Source organism: Vulpes vulpes, chromosome 8 (genome assembly GCF_048418805.1).
Source record: "Vulpes vulpes isolate BD-2025 chromosome 8, VulVul3, whole genome shotgun sequence".
NCBI classification, from domain to species: Eukaryota; Metazoa; Chordata; class Mammalia; order Carnivora; family Canidae; genus Vulpes; species Vulpes vulpes.
Window position 1 is genome coordinate 2378610 of NC_132787.1, and position 25225 is coordinate 2403834.

A 25225-nucleotide genomic window follows, 5' to 3' on the forward strand; every position below is an offset into this window, starting at 1 on the left:
TTTTTAAACACATTGATGATGATGATTATGAGAGAGAGTGGGAGTGAGAGGGGGGAAGAAGGGCAGAGACAGAGGGAGAAAGAGAATCTCAAGCAGACTCCATGCTTATTGCTGAGCCCATCTCGAGACTTGATCCCATGACCTTGGGATGACCTGAGCTGATATCAAGAGTTGTACACTTAACTGACTGAGCCATGCAGGTGCCCCTGGATTATTATTATTATTATTATTTTTTTAAATTTATTTATTATAGTCACACAGAAAGAGAGAGAGAGAGGCAGAGACATAGGCAGAGGGAGAAGCAGGCTCCATGCACCGGGAGCCCGACATGGGATTCGATCCCGGGTCTCCAGGATCGCGCCCTGGGCCAAAGGCAGGCGCTAAACCACTGCGCCACCCAGGGATCCCTGGATTATTATTTTTAATTTAACTCCCTTATTATTGGCATGGAAATACAAATAAAGAAAATTGAGAAGACGGTCTTCTCTCGATTGGAGCTAGGCTTATGATGAGCACATTGGAAACTGGGCACTCACAGAGGAAGAGAGTGATTTAAAATCTTAGCTGTTAGTATTATGGTAATAAAAATAACCTCTGCCTCTCAGGGATGTTTCAAAGCATACATGAAACAATGTACGTGAAAGTATTCTATAAAATGAAAATACTCACATATTGTGCAACAGGTATGCAAATTTTTATTAGCAAGTAGATTATAAGCTCTTTAAAGAGAGGAACTATGTCATATATTGTTTGTAAGTTAGATAATACTAAAAAACATTTACTTGTTGACTGATGGACTGATTAAATAATACAAGGCATGCCAGAGCTCAGCACAATTCCTAGAAAAAGAAAGGTACTCAATAAATGGGAGCTATCACCATTATTATTGCTTTTTTTCCCCACCATTATTTCAAGGATTACTTTTGTTAATTAATTTCTAAAGAATCAGACTCTCAAGGCTAGAAATGACGTCAGGGGCCCTGAAAAAGAATCCCCATTTAGATATTGAAGTCTTCTCTAAAACACCTTTCTGCAGTCAGCAGCCCACTCTCTCCCATGGAAGCTAACCCCTCCTTCATTTACCTTGTAAATTCCGCTCATGGGTCCAAGTATTTTTTTTTCCCTCTGTGACCATCGGGAACAATTCTGAGTCCTCTTGTGCATGACAATCTACAAATGTTTGAGGATGTTTTTTCCCTTCCTTGGATTTCTTCTCCAAGTGGAATACCTCCATTTCCTCCTCTGCTTTGGGGCGCCCCCTGCATCCTGGGTGCTTTCCCATAGACATCGCATCATCTGGACATCTGGAACCCAACCCAAACTTCCAGACGTGGCCCGACTAGACTAGCCCAGGAAAAGGGTGGTCATGGGGTTTCTTGTTGTGTACCCTCCAACCTTGTAGGTGAGCTTGGCAGCTCCTTCCTGCCGCTGACTCATCCTGAGCTGCTGCCGTTTTATACAAGCCATTAGGAAACCGTCTCCCGGTGCTGAACCACACAGCTGCTTTGCTTGAATACATCTGTAGGGTTTTATTTTACATTAATCTCTGTTAAATCTTTCTTGTTAGATTTGGCACAAGCTCTAACCTGTCAAATTATTTTTGGATTGCCCATCATGCCATCCAATTTATTACTCCAACCATGCTCAGGCCAGTTGTGAATGTGAGCTATATGCAAAGCTGTCCTTGCGTGGGTGTACTAGAAAGAGAAACTGCTGTAAAGGAAAAATGACTTATTTTTAATAGAAGGGAAAGGTGTTATATTTAATCTTAAGGGAAGTAGCTTTTGATAAATCTTTTAATTATAGAAAGTTTCCAATAAATGTAAAAATAGAATAATGCAATGAATGCTTGCTTCTGTATCCATCACCTAGCTCAACAATTAACTCATCATTCTGTTTCATTTCTAGTCTCCTCACTCCTTTTACCCCTCCAGATTATGTTGAAGCAGGTCCCAAACAGAATACCATTTTATTCATACATATTTTTAAAGTTTCTCTAAAAGATAAGGACTCTTTAAACAATATAACTACATTAATGTTATCACCCTTAACAGGATAAACATTAATTCTTTAATATGATAAAAAAGTCCAGTCCAGTGTGTCAACTATATTCAAATTAAAAATTTAAAAAAAATCAAGTCTGGGTTCACATTTCCTATAATGTCTTGTGAATGTTTTCAGTAAAATCACCTATTTGGATCAGGGTTCAACATTCAAATAATGTTCATGCATCACAATTAGTTCATAGCCCTCTTTTTTATTCCTTGTAATTTATTTGTTGAAGAAACTTGGTCAGTGGTCTTGTGGATTTAGTGTCCTACTAAGTTAGTGGCCCCCCACCTCTACCCTTCTGCTGTGATATTGTTCAACATGTTCCTCTTTCCTTTGACTTTACATTTCATGATAACCCATTAAAATGGACCTTTTAGGGTGAACTATTCTATAAATTTTAACACAGTTATGCATGTATAGATTCATGAAGCCACCACCACAGCCAGGGTATAGAACACTTTCATCGTCCCACAAAACTCCCTCATCTTATTTTTGTATAGTGCCACATTCCCTCCACCTCTAACCATGGGCAACCACTGATTTGTTCTCTGTCACTACAGTTTAGTCTTTCTGAGAATCTCATCTAAACAAATCACAGAGCAGGTAAACTTTTGAGATTGACTTCTTTCCCTCAGCATAATGCCTTTGAGATTCATCCAATTTGCTGTATCAACAGTTTGCTTCTTTTTATTGCCAAGAGTATTCCATGGAATTGATGTGCTATGGTTTGTTTATCTCCTCAAGTCTTGAAGGATATTTGAATTGTTACCAATTTTTGTGATTATAAATGGAGATGCTATAAGCATTCATGTGCCTGTTTTCGTGTGAATGTAAGCTTCTATTTCTCTAGGGTGAATTCCCAGCAATGGGATTTCTGGTCATAGGGTAAGTGTGTGTTTAACTTTATAAAAAATTGCCAAACTGTTTTTAAAACTAGTTGTGCCATTTTGCATTATATGAGAATTGCAGTTAAATTGTATTCTCCAGAGCAAATGGCAAGTATTTCTAAACTTCAGCTATTCTAAGACATCTGTATCGGTATGATTCTTTGTTTTTTATTTTATTTTATTTTATTTTTGTTATTTATTTATTTATTTATTTATTTTGATTCTTTGTTTTGAAGAATACATTGATTCTTTGCTTTTGAAAGGTGAGATCCACCCCCTCCCTCTGCCCCTGAAGTCTCGGGAGGGTGAGAAAAATGGGCATTTGTTACCCTGCATATAAAGTTAGAGGGATTTTGAATTTTCAAGGGAGGTCCAGGAGAGAAGGACAGAGCTGCACCATGGAGAGAAGAGGTGGGTGAGGAGGGCTCAGGGAGGAACAGGGGTCCCTGCAGCAATGTCAAGAGATCACACGTAGAGGCCATTTAGGGATGCATTTCCCAGGGGAAGTATTTTTCAGGGGATGGTGATGACATTTCTATCACAGGGATGCCATATAAAGAAGCGGGGGCATTCCTGGACCGTACCACACTGTCTCTCATTACTGTACATCATTGGCAAAGGAAGAGGGCTAGAGGGCAGCTGTGGGCCAGAGTGGACTGGGGGCAGGATAGTAGTCTCGGGGACTGGGACCAACAGGTAGGAAGAAGATGTGTGGTAGACTGACTGGGGAAGATCTGGCTCAGGGCTCTAAGGCGTGTGGAGAATAGGGAGGTACTGAACCCCTGCAGAACCGAACAGGGGCTGGACATCTGGTTGATTATTAAAGGAAAGGAGGTTGGAGGATTGAGGGCATCTGGATTACATTTAAAGAACAAATCTTACCTTACTGTTCCCCCATGAAGTCCTTTAATGCTCCCCACCGCCTGAGGATGCAATCTGACATCTTCATATGACATATCGGGCCTTCTCGAAGGGGTTCAGCCTATTTCTCCAACACTGTCCCCGGACACCACCCTCTTTTGTGTACTACCTGTACCAGTGAGCAAAATACTTCCATTTTCTTAAATACTCTGAGCTATTCCAGCCTTGGGTCCTTTGCACATGCTTGCCTTTGGCTGGCATAGTCTCTGAGACCCCATCTTCCTTCAGTTCTGGCATCTGCTCTTGTGGATAGATCTCCTCCATGTCTGCCCTTCATCTGTGTCACCAGCAGGCCCTGGACAGACCTCTGTCTTTTGCGGTATTTTGTATTGATATGTCTGCCTCCCTTGCTGGACTGTGACCCGGCAGTCTGAGAGGCCAGAGCAGGCAACAGCCATTTTTTTGTTTTTGTGACTGTGGCACATGGCAGTCCTGGACCCAGAGCAGACACTAGATAAATGAATGAGGGCTGAGGATGGAGCATCCCTTTAGGGGGCACTGTCTAGATCAGAGAATGGGATTCAGCTGGTCACTGGTGCTATGTTCCCTCCAGGTATTTTTCCATCTGTTTTATGAACAGCCCAGTTGATATCTTTCTGAGACCCTATTTCCCTACCCCAAAGCATCCTCTTGCCTTTGGGGTAAGCTGCTCCTATGGAAATGAGATAAAGTTAGTCCATCATAAAGTGTCAGTAAAGACTTGCTGGCCCTGAGGTCTCATGGTGTGTGTGTGTGTGTGTGTGTGTGTGTGTGTGTGAAGATCTCCCCAAATGTATCTTGATCTCGTATCCTGAGGCTCCCATCTCTGCTTTCACACCAGGGTCTGTGTCTCTCAATGTCCGAGGTGTGATTCTCATTCCCTTCGTCAAGATGGGGAGCTTTCAGTGGACGAGGCTGCATCTCACCTTCTGCATCTTCTCCCCCCACCCCACCCTCCACTATCCAATAGTGAACTAATTGAAAGGACATGAGATGGACTTTTTTATTGATCACGATACAACATAACCTTGTTCTTCGGAAATGCGACACGATTAGGGAGCAGTAGTCTGCACCGCAAAGTCAATGCCAAAACCTGGTGGCTGGTGCAGAGCTAGAAGGCAGTCTACCTGGTTATACTAAATATTTCCTACAACAGACAAATTGTATCACTTCCCGAGCATTCTTATTAATTTCCACCAGGGCTATAGCACGTGTTTACGTAGCTTTACCGAAAAGAGCTTCAAGATGAGGAGGCACCTGGGTGGCTCAGTGTCTGGCAAAGGATTGATGAATTCTAATGAATTATTATTAATTCATATTGATGAAAGGCCCAGAAACCAGATTATTAATAATAATTATCTTATATTTTTTAGAGATTTATTTATTTATTTATTTATTTATTTATTTATTTATGATAGACATAGAGAGAGAGAGAGGCAGAGACACAGGAAGAGGGAGAAGCAGGCTCCATGCAGGAAGCCCGACGTGGGACTCGATCCTGGGACTCCAGGATCACGCCCTGGGCCAAAGGCATGTGCCAAACCGCTGAGCCACCCAGGGATCCCCTAATAATTATCTTATTATTACTATAATATACTAACTAAAATGTGCGTAATGATAAAGTATATCAAGTGCTTAGTCTGTGCCTGGCCCTGTGCTAGGCATTGGGGCTTCTGTGACTCAGGAGGTGGTGCGTGGTCCCTGTTCCCATAGAGCCCTCCGTCTGGGGACCAGATCTGCCTTGTAAGGCAGCAGCAGCAGAGCTGGGCCTCAGGTGTGGTGGCGGGGTGCTGGGCCTAGACTGAATGAGAGGCTCCAGAGAAAGAAGCCTGGACATTTGGTGATTGAGCCATGGAGAGAACACTGGATAGGAGCCCTACCTATTGCTGAGTGATCATTTGGGGTTTACCTGTCCTCACCGTGTGACTGAACAGGTTCCATCTCCTCTTTGATCTTCATGGTCCTTATCTTTCCGAAGAGACCTTTGGAAGTCTCTAATCTTTGGGGTATTTCTTAAGTCACTTGGAGTAGGAGGTGGCTCTATGTTTGTTTTTCTTTTCCTTTCTACAGCAGGTTGTCTGGGGTGTGTCACAACTCTAAGTGCATCTGTGAGTATCTTACACATTTTTTTCCCTTGAGGTTGGGTTAAATATTGCTCCTGAGATTGCATAATTACTTCCCTTAGGACAAAGCAGAATGATTCAAACTCTCACAAGGGGAAAATAGGTCTCTATATAACAAAGGCATTACCGAGTTTCCCACATTCCCACCTCTTGGAGCTGGAGGAAAAGAAGAATGTATCTGCTGTTATTGCTTATGTCAGCTCTGCCACAGCTGAGCTCACCTGCTCACCACCTGCCACGGCCACCTACCCTCTAATACACCTGTGTGCCTCTCACTTCCCACCCCTCAGCCCGGAGCACCTCCACCTTCTCCATTCATCCATGGAACCAGCACCTAAAGCAGGAAACAGACATTCTCATTACCCCAGAAGTCCCCAGCCTGTTCTCTCTTCCAACCATCCCTCCCGTAGGTTAGTTTTAAATGTTTTTGTATTTTATAAGAATATATCAGTAGAATCATACAGTTTGTGTCTGGACTCTTTTGCTTAACACGATATAGCGAGATTCCTCCAAAACCAACCAGATGGTTGCAGATCTTTCGTTCTCATTAGTGAGCTGCTGTGTGGTTAAACCCAGGTATTTACATACTTTACTACAGTCAGACATGGGGTTGGTGTCTAGTTTTCAGCTATTATGCACAATCCTGCAATGAATATTCTAGTACACGTTTTGTGGCGAATACATGAATATGCTGAATGGTTTGTGTACATCTAGCAGTGGAATTGTTGGGCCCACAGGGTATGGTGTGTTCAGGGGTATACCAGATACTCCAAACACTTTCCCAAAGCAGTCATCCTCGTCCTTGATGACACTTGGTACTTAATATTTCCTTTCTTTGGTAGTTTAGCCTTTTTGGAGGGGGTACTGTTGTCTATCTTTGTGGCTTTAATTTGCACATCCCTTAGTGGCTAAGGAGGTTGAATTCCTTTCACGTGCTTACTGGTCGTTTGAGTGCCCTCTTTCATGCCAGTCTTCTGCCCATTTTTTAGTGGGTTGTCTGTTCTTTTCTTGAAAATTTGTAAGGGTTCTTTATATGTTCTGGATATGAATCCTTTGTCAGATATATGGAGATTTCTTCCCGCTCTGTGGGTTGCCTTTTCACTTTTTAATGGAGCTTTTTGACAGAGTTACTTAATTTTATGAATTCATCATATATATATATATTTTTTGCACGGTGCTTTTCTTTTTTTTTTTTAAAGGTTTTATTTATTTATTCATGATAGAGAGAGAGAGAGAGGGGCAGAGACACAGGCAGAGAGAGAAGCAGGCTCCATGCACCGGGAGCCCGATGTGGGATTCGATCCCGGGTCTCCAGAATCGCGCCCTGGGCCAAAGGCAGGCGCCAAACCGCTGCGCCACCCAGGGATCCCCTGCACGGTGCTTTTCATGTCTTGTATTCAGCTCTGTACTCTAAGGTCATGAAGACATTCTCTGGGATCTTCCAAAAGGCTTACTGTTTTACCTTTCTTTCTTTCTTTTTTTTTTTTTTAAAGGTTTTTATTTATTCATTTTTATTTATTTATGCATATTTATTCACAGATAGAGGCAGAGACACAGGTAGAGGGAGAAGCAGGCTCCATGCAGGGAGCCTGATGTGGGACTTGATCCCAGGACTCTAGGATCAGGCCCTGGGCTGAGGGCGGCGCTAAACCACTGAGCCACCCGGGCTGCCCTGTTTTCCCTTTCATGTTCAGATCTGCTGTTGACTTTTGTGTATCTTTCCCCCCGTACATACATCAGTCCGGAGGTTCTGTAGCATTCAATTATCAAGAGAGACGTCCATCTGGGTAATCTTGGTGGTAAGCACACAGTTGTTTGCTATGTTGCTTTCCGTATGATTGAAGTATTTTACAATAAAAAATTAAATGAAAAAATATTTAAGCATTAATATTTCCCTGGGTTTCCTCTTCGATCCACTTTTCTTTTCATGCTACACAGTCTTCCCGAGTCAGTTTGCCTACTTCCATCCTATTCGTCTATTTATTTAAATTTCATCAAGCGCCAATTCAGTCCATGTACCGTGAAGTTGCTGGCCACAGAGATGAATATAACAGGGTTGTCCCCTTAAGGGACTTGCGGTCTGGTATATATGGTGACAAAGAATTGCAGTAAAGGTCCTTGGAATAGCTATTCCAAAGGATAGCTCAGAGCTCAGGTTCTTTTCAACATGAGTGTTCAATCTTTCCTTCTTCCTCTTCTTGTCGCCTTTTAAAAATCAACTTCACCGAGGTATAATTTGCATACAATGACAATGCAGCCATTTCCGGAGCACATTTCAATGAGTTTTGACAAAGGTACATCGCCGTGTAAATACAGCCACAATTAAAATATAGGATATCGGGATCCCTGGGTGGCGCAGCGGTTTGGCGCCTGCCTTTGGCCCAGGGCACGATCCTGGAGACCTGGGATCGAATCCCACGTCGGGCTCCCGGTGCATGGAGCCTGTTTCTCCCTCTGCCTGTGTCTCTGCCTCTCTCTCTCTCTCTCTCTCTGTGTGACTATCATAAATAAATAAATAAAATTAAAAAAAAATAAAATATAGGATATCTTCCATTATTTTCTCCCACGCCCCTTTGCTGTCAATCACCTGCCAGCCCTCAGGCCCAGGCTGGGCCCTGCTTCCTGTCACTATAGGTTAGTTTTGCCTCTTCTAGAATCTCACATAAATGAAATCATACAGACTACACTCTTTCTGTGTCTGGCTTCTTTCCCTCATCATGATGTTTTTGAGGTTCATCAAATACATGTATGCCCTAGGCTGTGGTTTGCCCTTTCTTGCCTTTTCTCAGTGATGTGTTTCGAAGCTCCCTGCACTCTGGTTGATGCCTCACATTCTTCAGCATTCGCAGCTATGGCAAAGGCTGGCTGCTTGGCCCGGCCTCTTGGACTAGGTAGAAGTCTCTGTATGATCTGAATTCAGGACACCTGAAGACAGGTGACTCTCTTATTGCTCCCCGAGCCTTTCATAAAGATGTAGAAGTTTTCCTTATTTATTTATTTATATTTATTTATTTATTTATTTATTTATTTATGATAGTCACAGACAGAGAGAGAGAGAGAGAGAGAGAGAGAGGCAGAGACACAGGCAGAGGGAGAAGCAGGCTCCATGCACAGGGAGCCCGACGTGGGATTCGATCCCGGGTCTCCAGGATCACGCCCTGGGCCAAAGGCAGGTGCTAAACCGCTGAGCCACCCAGGGATCCCAAGTTTTCCTTTTTTAATGTGGTTGCTTATGTTATAGGAATTAGAATGCTAGAATCAGCAAACCGGAGCTTTAAAAAAATACCAGTGCCTGGGCCACATTCTCTAAGACCCTGATTCAGGAGGTCAGAAGTGAGGCTTGAGGATCTGGATTCTTAAAAGCTGCCCGGAGGTCCTGATGTGCAGTCAGCACTGAGGGCCACTGCCCACAGAGTAGACTCTCGATTCTGCAGCTTGGCACAGGTCGACCATCACGATCAGTTTCCACTGACACCTTCAGCTCCTTCTGCATCAACTGTCCTCCTCTGCCACGTTCCCTACTCTGCAAGCAGGCGGGATCTGTCACCAACACTCCCCCTCCCCTGTGTTTGAAATGTTTTCCACTCTGGCAGGGATGCCTTTCTCTTATTGTCCATCCACTGGGCCCACTCCTACTCATCCCTCAATACTTCACTCGTAATGACCTCCTCTATGAGGCCTTCCATAGCCTTTCTTCTTCTTATGCCTGTACTACTGAGGTCAAAAACACGGACCCTGGTGTGATATAAGAGTTGTTGATATTACTGTCTCCTCCTTCAGTACAACTGTGAGCTTCTCTAGATGATGGACTCTGTCTTGTGCAGCATCATGTTCCCATTGGGTAGCCTGGTGCCTGACACAGTAGGTGCTTAACAAACGATTGCTGAGTGAATGAGTGGACGTTTGGAGAGATGACCGAAGGGATGGTGGTCCTTGATGTATCCCTCACGGGCGTTGAAGTCCTAGGGGAAATAAGGGCTGGGGACTTCTGTCTGGGTTCTCCGAGCACTGAGCCTGACCCGCACTCCCAGCTCCGGTTTTCAAGCCTCTTGGGAGAAAGCAGAGTGAGAGGGTAGGCTGGGCTGGCACCTGCCTTCTGACTGTATCAGTCTTCAAACCTACTTCATGCTTAATGCGCTTGTCATTTTCATTTGGGGCTACAGGTAGTTTGAAAGCATAACGTCTGTGAGTCATGAGAGGGTGTGCGTCTGTGTGTGGCGTGTTTGCCCATTTGTCTGTCGGTTCAAATAAGTGAAAGGACTTTAAAAAGTTGAAGACGCTCCACGAATGTCAGATGCTATTACGTGTTGGCACATATGCTTATGAGGCTGGGGCTTGGCACTTTTTGGAAACAAGAGCTTCTCAAGTTGTACAAGGCTGGCTGGCTGCTGGGGGTAGACGGACTGTTCCAGGAGTAGGGCCTGCCCTCCATGGGCTTTCCCACTGATTGAGGGGAGGAAACACATTCTCATTTGACTTTGGGCATCGTAAGGGCAACGGTGTCTCAGGAGCTGTAAGGACACAAGAGCTCAAGGGGCCAGGCTATCCATACAAGACATCGCTGTGGGGCTGGGCTGCTTGCTTGTTCCTAAATTATGGGTCAGTTTGGGTGTAAAGAAAAGGGGGAGGCGGTTTCAAGTCAGAGGACCCTTCATGGTCCCTAGGACAGAGGAGGAACCATTCAGAAGAGGTCAACACAGTCCCCAGCCCGGCAAGGTGCTCCGGAAGGGTGGCTGGGGAGTAGCTGAGGGGGAGGGCAGAGGAGCCTCACACGAGGGCTTCGGTTAGAGGTGGGGCTACTAGCTGTGAGCCGCTTAGTGTCAGCGTGGTTCGTGGTTCGTGTTCGTGGCTCTGGCCTGTGGACCATTGGCTTGCAGATTGGGAGTGTGACCCTGACTAGGAAAAAGGGAGGTGGGGGAGCACAAACTCTCCCCTCTGCTGGGGTGCCAATGCCAAATGCCCTTGCTGGCGACCACGCTTAGACAAGAGTAGGGTCCTGTTTGTGCCTTTTCTCCTCGTTCCACGCTCTGTTTCATCTGCCATTTCCCAAACTTGGTCAAGTCCGAGTCAGTTGTTCAGAGTCAGGGCCTGTTCCGTGAGCTGGGCGCTGGGTGGGAACACAGAGCATCCTGTGGGGTCCCCAACAGGGAGGCTTTTCCGGAGGCCTGAGTCTTGCATGGCTGCTCCCCAGACATGGGCTCCCGACTGGGACAGAGCTGCACCAGGGCCGCTTACTGTCTGTGGGCCCTCGGACAAGCGATTTAACTGCTGAGTCCCAGTTTTCCTCTTCTGTGAAATGGAGCTACGGGCCCTTCCCTATAGGTTGTGGGGCGGGTGGAAGGGAAGAGGTCTGTAAAGGGCAATCACAGCCCGCCCCTTGGCCAGCATGCCCAGGCTTGCCTTTCTTGCCTTTCTGCTGGGATTATGCTCCCTCCGTTAACACAGCACATTGCTCTTCAGTTTACAAAGCCCTTTGTTGCACTGACCTCACCTCTGACCCCCAGCCGCTCTGCTCCAGGCGGAGCAGGGTTTTCTCAGCTCCATTGTGATTGGCCTCCCGGCAGGGCCTCCGGAGCCCAGGAGCAGGGCTTTCTGTTTCTGTCCAGGGTGCTTCCTGCAGCACTGCTGGACGGCCCCCACGGTGGCAGGGTCTGGGCACTTTGAGGAGGCCCCCTGGGCATCAGGAGCCCTGTCCTACAGGGCTGCAGCTGCCGAGTTCTAGATGCAGTAAGGCTGGTCCCTCCTCAGCACCGCTTGGCTCAGAGCTCACCTGGTATTGGACAGCAGTTCCCTAGGGAGTGGCGTCCCTCTGATTGCAGGACACAGGGTGGCAGTTGGTCTCCGACACCAGAGCTCAGTTCCTCACCCCCCCTTGGCCTCCTGAGCCAGTGCTCCCCCACACCTCCCCTCTGTCCTGATGCAGCCCGTGCAGGCTTCGACCTCCACCTTGACCTCCTCAGCTGCACTCACCAGCTCCACTCACCCCCTGCTGTGCCACGTGTTGCCAAGCTGGTCCTTAACCCTGAACGCCTGCATCTGAGTGTCCGGTTTCCCAGAGAAGCCGGGGCTCCCTGCAGTCAGGAGCAATTTCTCCTCTGTGCCCCTAATTCCCCCAGTGAGGGCCCAGCTTCCCCAGAGAAGAGGGGGGTCTTGGTCATGGCACCAGCCTTCGAGGCATAGCCACGCCCAAGGAGAGGAAGGGCTGCGGGACCCTGTGTGTCTCCAGAAGCACCTGTGCCCTCCCCTCTGCAAGGGCCCAGCTGGGCTAACTCTGTTAGCAGCACACTCTTCCTCTCCCAAAGACGCAGCGAGGAGTGCAGCTAGGCTTTATAGGCCGCAGGTGTGGGGGATTAGCAGTGGCTTTGCCAGGAAGAAGGGATTTGGGATGGGCCCTCATTAGAGCCTCCAACTTCCACCCCAATTTCTCTGGAATTTGTTCTTGATGTTTAAAATGCAAACTGACTTCTCAGCATATTCAAACTGGGCCAGGTCCTTGGCAACTGTCAAGGGGTGGAAACCACTGAATTGTTCTGAAGTGCTTCCCTCCATAGCAAGGCTTGGAGAGCCTGGCAGGCAGGGGCAGGAAGCCAGTGTGGGGCATTTCCTCATTTGCTCTCCCGGGTCTCTTTTGACGAGGGCACGGGCTATGATGGAAAAGCAGCGTTCGGATTTAGGAGTCAGGAGCAGCCTCGCAGGCCTTCGAAGAGAGCAGCTTTATACATGGTTACGAAGTCCCCTCCGCACATCCCCTGGCCACCAGCCCCCCTCCACCCGCTTTCCCCAGGCTGACCCTGTCCTCAGCATCACAGATGGCAGCAGGCCGAGGCGGCAGAGGCAACCAGGCTAGGACACTGGGGCCCTTTTCTCCCAGGCCCATACCTCCTTTGAACTCCGGGCTTTGGTAGGTCCAATGTGAGCCCCCTGCTGGGGTCTGAAGTGCTGGTTGTGCAGAGGAAGAAGGCTCAGGTGGTGGCTGCAGCGAGACAGCACCTGGGTAGTGAACCCTGTGCCCCTATTCAGACCCAGTTGCGGTGTCTTGGTTTTTTCAGATCAGCGAGATGCTTGGAGCAAGCATCAGGGCGTTGGAGGAATGGGGCACGTAGGTTTTGAAGGGGGCAAGGAGGGCAGTTCCCATCTGTATCCTAAAGGGAAAGAGAGCGCGGGGCGGGGCACGGACGGTCGTGTGTGTGGCTGTGAGTCCGTCCTACGGTGCGTTAGCGGGAATGCACGTAGACGTGTGGGTTTTGCTTCTCTGTCTCTGCAGGTCTTGAGTCTGGTGGTCTGAGGATCTGAATTCCGAGGGTGGGAGGGCTGGATGAGTCAGAACCTCGACTTGCCCCAACTTGCTTAGCCCGCCTTCCTTGAGGGTCTCCCGGACTATGTGTGCTTGAAGGGTTTTGGAGCCACTCTAAGGTTTGGCCGGTCACTGGTTTAAACCAGTCCTCGCCCCAGTGAGCTCCTAGGGGAGCTGTTTCCTTGCACTCCTGGTGTTAAGAGTAGGTGTGTGGCGGCCAGAGGTGAACGGGGTGAACAAGAGGAGGGGCTGAGATAGATGAGAAAGGGTTCGGGGTGGGAGGAGCCTGTCTCTGAGCATGGGGGCCAGATGGGAACAGAAGAGGGGAGGCTCACGGTAAAGGGGGACGGCGTCAGTGGAGACTCCTTTTCCGGAGAGCACCTCGGGTTTTGCTGCTGGAAGCAGAGTCCTCAAGACTGGCCTTTGCTGTTGAAGGGAAATCGAAGACAAGTGTTAGAAGAGGGGCCTACATTCACCTGCACACGATTTTTTACTCATACGTGATCCTCTCGACAACCTGAGGGATGGACAGCCTTCGTCTTTTTTTTTCTTTTTTAAACTTTAATGTCAAGAAGAGGAGGGAAACTGGCAGATTCAGTGGGCCTTCTGTAAAATTTCTAGGTTTTAGGCAGGGCGTCCTAGAAAGAGAATTAGAGGTGAGGACAGGGGTGCTACAGGCTGGTGGGAGATACACGGTGCAGTGTTCCAACCTCGTGGAACACGGAGTCCGAAGACAGCGGAGACGTTTGTCTCTCATATGGAAGAAAGAGCAAATGTCAAGAGTCTTAGGACAAAGATCTACTCCTTGGCCATGATGTGTTCGAGGTAACTGGCCCTGGAGAATACATCACGGTGAGAAATGGGAACTTCAGAAAACTCATGATGGAAAAGAGCCTTCGTTTGCATATGGTCGAGTTAAGTGGCCACTGCCTGGCTAGAGAACAGAGGTGATTTTTATAGTTCTCATTCTTCTTCTTTTTTTTTTTTTCCCCAAAATGTCCAAAATTTATTTATTTATTTATTTATTTATTTATTTATTTATTTATTTTTATAAATTTATTTTTTATTGGTGTTCAATTTGCCAACATATAGAATAACACCCAGTGCTCATCCCATCAAGTGCCCCCCTCAGTGCCCATCACCCAGGCACCCCCACCCCCCGCCCACCTCCCCTTCCATCACCCCTAGTTCGTTTCCCAGAGTTCGGAGTCTTTCATGTTCTCATTCTTCTGAAAATTTCCTGGGGAGGAACCCAACCTTCCTAGATGGGGAAGGCGGTGTCTCTCAGGTGAGCCGAGGGAAGGAGGCCTTGGGAATCCTGCACTCATTTTCCTAACATGAGCCTGGGAGAGGAAAGGCTGGTGGTCTCTCCGACCCGGACCAGGCGGTCTACACCCCTCTTCCTGGCTGGATCGGCCTTCATCCAGCTTTCTCCTCTCGCAGGCTCCTCCCTCTCCTCTCCATCCATTGCACGTGCCTGTGCTTCTCAGACTGACCCTTCTCTCCTCCCACCCCAGCTCTTCTTCCAAAGCCCTCATGGCCGAGGGCTTCCCTGTGTGTGCTTCGCATGCCTGCTGCTCTCCTCCCTGGACGGCAAGAGCCCCAGAGGCAGCTGCTGCCCCTGCCCTGACTTCTGCATCTCCCTCCACCTCCTCAGTCTTTCTCCTCCTGGCTCTTCCCTTCTCCCTGCCCCTCCTCCCCCTCCCTCCCTCCAGGTCCTCGCTGGGGCCCTGCACTCATCCCCATAATCTTCTGAGGCTGGATGGGCTGGCAAAGTGGCCACAGGGACGCAGGACAGGTTGAAAAATGCTGACCTGTCACACCCGGGGGCAGCGAGGGTGTGTGTGGGGGGAGCTGTAAGTTTCTTGGGGATTAGGGGCAGTGTCCAGCCCTGCAGGATGGCCCCTCTCCCAACCTGAGCTTATTTCAGGTGAGTAACCCTGGGAAAACAAAGGAATTTGGAAATTTGGGGTGATTACCAAGGTGTGTTATGAATTTTGGACTCAACTTCTTGCTGCCAGGCAAACGAAAGCTGATAATACCTCAATTAGTTGCTTGGCACCATAAGCTGGCCAAGCTCCCTGGCCCTATATAAGGGCCCAGAACTTCAGAAGGTATCTGAGTTTCCTCTAGCCTTTCCATCCATCCATCCATCCATCCATCCATCCATCCATCCTTCCTTCCTTTGGAATACTTTGCTGTCCACCATGAGTCGCCAGGCCAGCCACAGCCAACAATCTTGCAGATCTTCCAGCGGGGGTGGCCGCCAGGGCTTCAGTGGCCGCTCAGCTGTGGTGTCGGGCCAGAGCCGGGTCGGCTCCACAAGGTCCTCCTCGACGTCCCGCTCAGGCAGGGGCAGTGGTGGGTCTGGTGCCTGTGCCATGATGGGAGGAGGTTTCGGTAGCAGGAGTCTCTACAACCTTGGCGGCAACAAGAAGATCTCCATCAGTGTGGCTGGAGGCAGCTCCCAGGCCACCAGCAGGGGAGGTTTAGGAGGCAGTGGTTTTGGAGGTGGTGGAAGAGGGATGGGTGGGGGCTTTGGTGGAAGGGTTGGGGGCTTTGGAGGAGGAGCTAGAGGCTTTGGAGGAGGAGCTGGGGGTTTTGGTGGAGGAGCTAGAGGCTTTGGAGGAGGAGCTGGGGGTTTTGGTGGAGGAGCTGGTGGCTTTGGAGGAGGAGCTGGAGGTTTTGGTGGAGGAGCTGGTGGCTTTGGTGGCCCTGGTGGCTTTGGTGGGCCTGGTGGCTTTGGTGGCCCTGGTGGTTTTGGTGGGCCTGGTGGTCCTGGTGGCTTCCCCGGGGGAATCCAGGAGGTGACTGTCAACCAGAGCCTCCTGCAGCCCCTGAATGTGGAGATCGACCCCCAGATCGGGCAAGTAAAGACCCAGGAACGGGAGCAGATCAAGACCCTCAACAACAAGTTTGCCTCCTTCATTGACAAGGTGAGCCCATCTTGGGACAGCTGGACAGTTAGCGAACCTGGCCTAACTGGGATGGTCTTCTCATTGTGAATCTGAGGAAGAACTTGTGGGTTCATCCTCTGTGCATGTCAGCACGTGGTGTAACAGCAGATGACGGAAATATCTCAGTCCCCTATTGGATGGAGTTACTGCCCCCTCCACATGCCCCATCACTGTGGTTCATCAGAGGCACTGCTGGGACTGGTCGTTGCCACCATGGATGTCCCCTCACTGTTGCCCTCTGACACCCGAGCCCAGAAGTCGCTCTCTATGCCAGGGGAACCGTGAGCTCCTTCCCTTTGAAGGAGAGGCTGACTCTGCCGAGGCTGGTTTTGTCTGAGAGAGGAGTTCACCTGCCATCAGCCTAAGGAGAGGGATGCACGGAGCTTTGGGAGGTGGGATGGGTGAGGGGAGGGGTACCTCCTCCTTGGTGGTTCTCATAGGAAGACTTCATTGTGAGGAGCTGTGGGTGTTGAGGCCATTTGACCCTTGTATACAAGTGCAGGTGTGCAAGCAAGGCTGAGATGTTTTCTAGGGATTTCTGTGCTTTGGGTGTTCCATGCAAGGGCCACTATGATAATTTTTGTGGTCACCAGGGGGTAATTAGGTTTGGGTGGCGGCTAATTGAGCGTTTCAACCATACTGTTGAGTAGGATGTGGGGAAATCTCTTTGTGATCCTGGGACAATATTAGGCCTTAAAGAGAGGATTTGTAGGGCTTCTCCGGAGTCCCATCACCCTACCTAAGTGTCCTGGGCAAAGCTGAAGGAGGAAAAACATCTTAACATTGGAATACCAGCCCTTTATATAGGTGAAACCCTTCAAAGTCAAGTGACCTGCCTGTTCCCAGCAGAAACCGGGGTGTCCAGATAAAGTGTTCACAGGAACGTAGACAGGGTGTGGCGGTGCTGTTCCTCCACAGAAGGTGGGCCCAGGAGCCGCTCTCAGCAGCAGCTCTCCTCATCCTTCAAGGAGGAGTCCTAGCTCTTGGGTCCTGAGTGTCCAGTATAAGGCCTGGCACGAGCTAGGTGCCTTGCATGTGTTTGTTGAATGGCTGATTGATTGATATTATTCCACATGTTTCTGCAGTTGGCCTTGAGCTTGTGTGCAGAAATGTTTTGTAGCAAATGGAAGTTTGAGACACGTCTAGCTGGTGGTGCAGTGTAAACGCAGCTGAGCCCCACACTTAACCAGGCTTGACAGAGGGGGCTGGCTGAGTCTGGGTGCATCTGGACCCTGTTCCTGGGTCAGGGGCTGCCTACATGCCATTTCCTCCGCAGTATTTGTTCTTTCCCACCTACGTGCAGTGGGCCCACCTGTACCGCAAATCTCCTTGCGGGGACTATGTCCACTCTAGGATGTTGGAATCTCCTATTTGTTAAATACTGAACGATTGAGGCATGAATGATGGAGGGATGGATGGATGAATTAATGAATGATATTGCAGGAAGATCATCGAGCGTAAGTATCAGGAAACCTCAGTCCTGTTTTGTTACTGACTTGTGTGACCATGGTCATCTCTGGGTGCGGTTGGGCTCTGTCTCCCCCACATCACGCCAACCCCGCTGTCCACATGGGGGTTACACTAAACCCTTGCAGCACTCAAAGAGCAGCCCTGCAGGAGAGACCAGGAACCACCAACCCCCCCGGACCTTCTTTAGGGAAGTCATGAGCTGCCATGACTGGGGCTGGCCCCAGACAGCTCCTCGATGCTCTTCTCATTGGGCTGTAGGTGCGCTTCCTGGAGCAGCAGAACAAGGTCCTGGAGACCAAGTGGAGCCTCCTGCAGGAGCAGGGCTCCAGTTCTAACACCAACAACCACAACTTGGAGCCTTTTTTTGAGAACTACGTCAGCAGCCTCAAGACTTTCCTGGATGGGCTCCATCTGGAGAAGGACAAGCTGCAGGGAGAGCTGAGGGGCATGGAGGAGACGGTGGAAGACTTCAAGAAGAGGTGCGTGCTGCCCGGGGTGATGCAGGGCTGGGGGGGGGCAGGGAGGGCTAGAGAGTGGGAGGGGCAGGTGGCAGAGGGCCTGGGCTCTGGCTTAGCTCTGTTCCAGCTGGCTGAAGCTAATAGGGATTTATCCCATCCTAGAGAGGCTCACGGCTTGCTGGAGGCAGAGGTCCTTCTGAGGATTTCATGGAGGGGTACATACGTGTAATAGAACCTACACACGCTGAGGCTCATTCACGAACTCGCGGACTCAGGAAACATCCTCTGTCCTTCCCGGCCTAGATTGCCTTCAAGTTCCCCTCCAAATAGGAATTTTGTTTCCCCTGTCAAGAAGCCGCTCAGCGAGCAACAGCTTGCTGTGCCTCGGTCAAGCCCCATTCTGCTGCTTATGAGCCCTGTGATCTTGGGCAAGCACCTCGGCTTCTCTGTGCCTCCGCCTCCTCACTGTAAAATGGAGATAGTGATGGTGTTGACCCTATTGGGTATAATGAGGATTGAATGAGTTAATACAAGTATAATTCCTAAGGCAGGACCTGGCACATTCCCCTCCTCCTCCTCCTCCTCCTCCTCCTCCTCCTCTTCCTCCTCCTCCTTCTTCTTCTTCTTCTTCTTCTTCTTCTTCTTCTTCTTCTTCTTCTTCTTCTTCTTCTTCTTCGATTTTATTTAGGCAGTGAGGAGAGGGAGAATCAGGCTCCCGAGCCCGACTTAGGGCTTGATCCCAAGACCCCAGGATCATGATGTGAGCTGAAGGTAGACGTTGAACTGACTGAGCCACCCAGGCGTCCCTAGGACCTGGCACATCCTTAGCGATCCATTACTCCAGTGCCCAGTAATTACCATCGCCATCGCTAAGTGGTACCTGGCGCCTAGTGGATGCTCAGTAAAGTCCGTTGCACGAGCTCTCACCTGAACCCAGAAGGCTGTGCATTGCCGTGACACGTGTTTTAAGCTAAACTGAGTCCATGTTACTTATGAGAAGTGCTCGGGGGCCGTGGGGACATCCCAGAGAAGGTGGATCAGCGAGGGGCTCTTTCCCCCAGATATGAAGAGGAAATCGGCAAGCGTACAGCTGCAGAGAACGACTTCGTACTCTTGAAGAAGGTGAGGCTCCCCCCGGCCCCCACCTCCCAGCCCAAAGCCCCACTAAGAGGAGTAGTTTGAAGGTTGAAGGGAAGTGCAAGTTTAGTCCTGCTAAGCTCAGGGTCTCCTGTAGGCCTAGTGGTTGAGTGCAGCGGCCAGAGAGGGAGCTCGCCGGGCAGGGCCTGCAGATTCCCGAGGCAGGCTAGAGAGGGCCTGCCAGACCTCGGCCGTGCCCCTTCCTGGTGGGCCCGTGGGGTTGATGAAGCCAGTTAGGACTTGGGTTTTGATTAGAAAATGGACAAAGAGAAGAAATAGGGTTTTGTTTCTTCAGGAGTACAGTTCCAGGACCTATTTAAAGAGAAGCTTTGAGTGTTGCAAATTTAGATTCTCCCTCAGACCCTCCTCACAAACCTTCCTCATGTGAGCCCAGGGTGGCGGTCCCAGCCCCGCTCACCCTGCCCCTCTCAGCCTTAGCCTCTTTTGCTCCTCTCTGGCCTTGCTCCTTGCCAGGCCAGCCTGCCAGACAGTGGTTTAGTCCTGTTAGGACATTTCCCTTGAGTGGGAACTCCTGGGGGGCAGGTTCCCGACCCAGAGCTGAGCCAGCCCACGGGTGGGAGGGGATGGTGACGAAGCGATCCCCCAGGACGTCGATGCTACCTACATGACCAAAGTGGAACTGGAGGCCAAGGTGGAGAGTGTGACAGATGAGATCAACTTTTTGAAGGCCCTCTACGATGCCGTAAGTCTGACCTTCACCTCAAGCCTCTGACCCACCTGCTTTCCACCCCCTGGGGAGGAAGGCACTCACCAGAGCTTCATCAGTAGGCACTTGAGTTACATCTGTGCTTCTGACAAGAGTGACCCCTTCCCACCGGGCCCTCAGTCAAACCCTACGCCTCCTGAGCTGGTGGCTCCCCATCTTCTGGTGTGCATCTGCTCAGGAACGGGCATGTCCGCCTGGCACTGCAGGAGCTGTCCCAGATGCAGTCAGACACCAGTGACACGTCCGTGGTCCTGTCCATGGACAACAACCGCTGCCTGGACCTGGACAGCATCATCGCCGAGGTCCGTGCCCAGTATGAGGCGATCGCCCAGAGGAGCAAGGCCGAGGCTGAGGCGCTGTACCAGACCAAGGTGGGTGACACCATCATGAGACTCTGGGGACTCTTACTCCCCCATCAAGCTATCTGGGTGGCCCTTGCCTCTGAGTCATTCTCTTCTATATCTCCAGAATGGTGGTTCCCTCCCTGCCACACTGGTCTGGTCTCACCCACATGTATCTCCCTTCCTAACCAGTGAGCTCTGACTTTGCTCTAATTTGGTGCTTCTTAACAGGAGGGGAAGGCAGGATTTTCTCCCAGGAGACATATGGCAAAGTCTGCAGACAGTTTTGGTTTGTCACACCTGGGGTGGGGATGGGGGTGCTACTGCAGTCCAGCAGGTAGAGGTCGGAGATGCCACTAAACATCCTATAATGCACAACCCCATCGCCCAGCAAAAAATCATCCTGCCCAAAATGTCAGTAGCACCAAGGTCGAGAAATCCCTCTCTGCCTGCATTCCCTTTATTGCCTTCCATTTCCACTTCCATTTCTCCTCCACCAATCTGCACCTTGTTATGTGCTCTGATTCGATCACACCGAGGGATTGAAGCCAGTGTCTGGAAAAAAGTGGGGGGAGGGAGGAGGAGATTGAGCAAATGAACCCCAGACACCAAGAGTTCTGTCCCCCTCTTCCCATCCTAAATCTGAATGGGGGCACACACTGGCCCATATATTGCTGACTCTTCTGGCTTTTCTGCCCAAGGAGGGGGCAGCCTGCTGGTTAAGAAGATGGTTCTAGCATCTGACATGTTTGCATTCAAGTTCCGGCACTTTCACGCCATAGCCGGAGGAGTTTAGTCATGGGATGTAAGCAGTCTGTGTCTCAGTTTTCCCATCCTTCAAATGGAGATAATCATACCTTTCTCATCAGGTGGTTGTGAAGTATAATGAGGTAAAGCACAGGGCCCTGGTGTAAAGTGTCTGTTGCACAAACACAACTATCGTGCTAGAAGGCAGGTCCCCTGATGCAGGGGAGGAAGCACCTGGCGACCTTGGCCAAGTCACGTGTCTGTGTTTTGGTGTTTCTATCTGTGACCTGAAGCGTTGGGTCGGGGGATCCGTAAGGCCCCCGCTGGCTTTCTGAAGGGTGACTCTTTTCCTGGACACAGTTGGGGGAGCTGCAGACCACGGCCGGCAGACATGGGGATGACCTGAAGAACACCAAGAGTGAAATCTCGGAGCTCAACAGGATGATCCAGAAGCTGCGGGCCGAGATCGAGAGCATCAAGAAGCAGGTGGGAAAAGGAGGAAGAGCATGTGTCTGAGACCGTGGGCTTACGCCTGCACCATAAAACTCAGCGCTCAGCACTTACTGCAGTGAAATCATGTCCTAGACGCAGGCATGCTAGGATTGAGCAGGTGCAGTTCCGGGCTGGGTGCTGAGCAAAGGTCCTGTCCCCCGGGAGTCTGGCGGCTGACGTGGGTCAGGAATACTGAATACTGCGGCCAGATCAGGGAGGTCGGGGAAAGCAGCTGATTGTGTGACGACTGAATTGGGGGAGTAGCCTAGGAAGCCCGCATGTCGATGGGCTAGGGCAGAGGAAAAGTTTCCCTGATGATTCAGGAAGACTTCCCGGAGGAGGGAGGTCTTCAGAAGATGCTCAGTCTCTTACCATGAAAGGTGAGAAAGGTGAAGGAAGAGTCCGACCCCTCATGAGCCTGGGCTAGATCCTTGGGGCCAGGTGTCGCTAATCCCACTCCTTCAGGTACTGGGACCTAGATGGAGGCGCAGGTTTTAGCCTCTGTGGGCCGCGGCTTCCTCATTTGCCCCATATCAGGTGACCCACGTGTAGGCACCAAGCACACAGGGCAGGCCCTCAGAATACGAATCTAAATTGGACCCCTGGCCCCCCCCCCCCCCCCCCCCAGAATGCCACCCTGCAGACGGCCATCGCTGATGCAGAGCAGCATGGGGAGCTGACCCTCAAAGATGCCAATGCCAAGCTTCAGGACCTTAAGGCCGCCCTGCAGCAGGCCAAGGAGGACCTGGCCCGGCTGCTGCGCGAGTACCAGGAGCTCATGAACGTCAAGCTGGCCCTGGACATCGAAATCGCCACCTACCGGACCCTCCTGGAGGGCGAGGAGTGCAGGTTGGTGGGAGTCCCTACGGTTCCCAAGAGCCCAGAGGCCTGGTGGCTCTCCTGCCTGAGCCTGCCACCAAGGGGTGCGTGCGTGTGCTCAGCGCTGGAGGAGGCCGTGAGCCTTGGCAGGCCCAGCCCCTTCCCTTCAGGCCGCGAGCTGCCAGGCCTGCAGGAGAGCTGCGCTCCTGTGCAGTAGCCTCACACCAGAGCCTCGTCTCGGACGGGCTTCCCCACCTTTCTCGTCTCGTGTTTCAGCTGCAAAACACGTGTCTGCAAAGAGCAGCCCCGGCAGGAATCTTATTTCTAGGGCACTTCTTTCTCATCGCCCTAAGTGCAGGTTTCTGTAGAGTAGGCTCCTGCAGCCTGGCCCCTGGTACCCCCTGGGTACGGGCCCCTGGCCCACGTGAATTCAAATAGTATTTACTGAATCAAGACGATCCTGAGGAGTGGTAGGAGGATGGGTACCGGGGTGTGCTCCTTGGCGGTTCCTCTGTAGAATGCTAGTGGAAAGGCACTAATTGACCCAGAAAAAAGACAGCACGCCATGATTTTTCGAGCACCTATCCACCTTACTTATTGTCACCGTCAGTGGCTGCTGACCTGGCAAAGTGCCCCTGGGGAAGGGAGGAGCTGCACGGGTCACTGACGCTGGGGTCTGGTCCTCCCGCAGGATGTCTGGAGAGTGCCCCAGCTCCGTGAGCATCGGTGAGAACCGGGGCCTTTCTCTGGGACGGGGTTGGAGACTGTTTCTCAAATCACTGGCCAGCGCTGGTGTGAGACCATCCTAGCGGGGCTGGGATGGACTCGTGGGTGGCAGCTGGGTGACCCAGTGGCCCTGAGTCCCAGAGCGGCCAACCTCCTTCCCCTGCAGGCCGCAGGCCTTCACCACCCTGGGCCACCCTGGGCGGAGTCTCTGGGCGGGACTCCGGGGGAGACCGGAGGGCAGGGGGTGGCCCCGGGGACTGTAGGCCGCCCCGCAGGCTCCCTGACCCCACATGCCCTTTGCAGAGATGGTGCACAACAGCAGCAGTGGCGGCAGCAGCAGCGGCGGAGCCCTGGGGGGCGGCGCCTTGGGAGGGGGCGCCCTGAGGGGAGGTGCTGGGGCCCGCGGGGGCCTGGGGGGCTCGGTGGTACGCGGGGGCTTCTCAGGTTCTGGGGGCTCATGTGCCGTCAGCGGCGGCGGCAGCAACAGCTCAGGCCGCATCTCTCAAAGCTCTTCCCAGAGCCAGCGGTCCCACCACAAATTCTGAACGGGGAGCCCCAGGTGTCCCCAGGACCCCTTCACCTGCCCGCACACCCCCGCTCCACCCGCTACTCCACACCCTGTGGGGCCCTTTCCCAGCGCATCTTCTGATCTGCGCCCTGGAGCCCGCCCCCCTTTCCAGACGACTGGTGCCGCAGCCCAAAATTTGCTGGGAAGGAGAATTGGGTTGAACGGCCATCTGTCCCCACAAGGCGATAGGGCAGGGCTCGGGAGCTAGGCTGCTCCATCACCTCGCCCCGCAGGTGCCCTGGGTCCAGCCCCACACCCCGCCGCCTTATGGGAAAGCCCCAGCCAGCCCCTGCATGCACCCCTCTCCCCAACTTTTAGTCGGGGACCCCTCGGCCCTCACTTCCTGCTGGTGCTCGGGTTTCCCATGAGTGGTACTTGTCCCTTTTTGATTCCAAGAGAAGAACTCTCTGTTCTCTATCTTCAATAAACTGCTTTGTGTTTCAGACACGGTGGTAGATTTTTCATTCTGGATTCATTCCATGGTCACTGGTTCTAATGTCCACGCCGGTGGGTCATGCCTGTGTCTTTCCCACAGAGAGTTCTGGGCTGAGCCCGGAGGGAGACTCTAGCGAGGAAGTTCCAGGGCTCCCAGGCAAGAGAGGCAGGTCTTCCAGGTGGAACGGATGATACAGATCGACTTCCTTTAAGATTTGAATCCATAAAAGTTTCATTATATTTGAAAAAAAGTTCTAGGCTAGACTTCCTTGCTTTTCAGTCATTCCAAGTATGTCTGAAATTGTGCATTAGTTGCAGCTACGTGTAATCCACCGAGTTGCTGGGAGACAAATATTTTCCAAAAGCAATTATAAAAATTCAAATACTCTATAGCAAAAAAAATATACATATGCCGAGGGTTATATCTCATCATGTTTGATATGATGCAGGGTGAAGCCTTCTGATATGAAGAGTTATGAGAGCTGACAAAGAACTCAGAATGGCCTCATGACAGGTCACTCCCCACCCCTGCCCCAGACACAGCACCCCCCTCAAGGCAGATCCAGGGGTACTTGCATAGAACACAGGTTTAGTGCAGGGCCAGGGTGGCCCCTCTCAAACCAGGGACATAGAGGTGGGAGAAGCACAATCAAAGGTGAGCCAGCATATGCGTACGTGCATGCGTGCCTTCTTCATAAATCATGGTCCTCATTAGCCTAAAGGACTGACAAAGGACGTCAGATAAGCAGAAGACACACCTTAGAGTGATCACAGAAACTCTTAGCTACGTAAACACACACCTGCGACGGAGCCAAATGCTCACCAGGCTGGATAAACACAACACGCAGCTGCAGCTTGGACAGAGAATGTTCTAGATCTAGAGCGAAAGTTTGCCTGGAACAGCCAGAGCAGACAGAGAGGGAACTGTAGGGCCTGTCCCATTGTAGCCCGTCCTCATGGGCCTGCAGCCTCAGCTCTCAAAAGCAAACCCACTGTTGGCCCCCCGCCCCCCGCAACGGGCCGGTGAACGCGGCCTGGAGAGACGTGCCTTCAGCCTTGTGGCTTGTTGCAAACTGGCAAAAATTGCCATCT

General features: G+C 50.9%; 1 protein-coding gene across 1 annotated transcript; it reads left to right on the forward strand.

Moving 5' to 3' along the window:
- The first annotated feature begins 15363 nt into the window (after nt 1–15363).
- On the forward strand, nt 15364–23675 carry LOC112921008 (keratin, type II cytoskeletal 3-like). The gene is made up of 9 exons (XM_072767881.1): nt 15364–16192; nt 17942–18162; nt 19203–19263; nt 19886–19981; nt 20212–20376; nt 21454–21579; nt 22214–22434; nt 23096–23130; nt 23434–23675. The coding sequence occupies exons 1-9, from the start codon at nt 15464–15466 to the stop codon at nt 23673–23675; spliced, it is 1896 nt and encodes a 631-aa protein (XP_072623982.1). The 5' UTR covers nt 15364–15463.
- The last annotated feature ends 1550 nt before the right edge of the window (nt 23676–25225 follow it).

Coding starts and splice junctions, on each gene's coding strand:
- LOC112921008 (XM_072767881.1), top strand. CDS start 15,464: ATGAGTCGCCAGGCCAGCCACAGCCAACAATCTTGCAGATCTTCCAGC. Junction 18,163..19,202: donor GTGGAAGACTTCAAGAAGAG/GTGCGTGCTGCC, acceptor TCTTTCCCCCAG/ATATGAAGAGGAAATCGGCA. Junction 19,982..20,211: donor TGAAGGCCCTCTACGATGCC/GTAAGTCTGACC, acceptor CTGGCACTGCAG/GAGCTGTCCCAGATGCAGTC.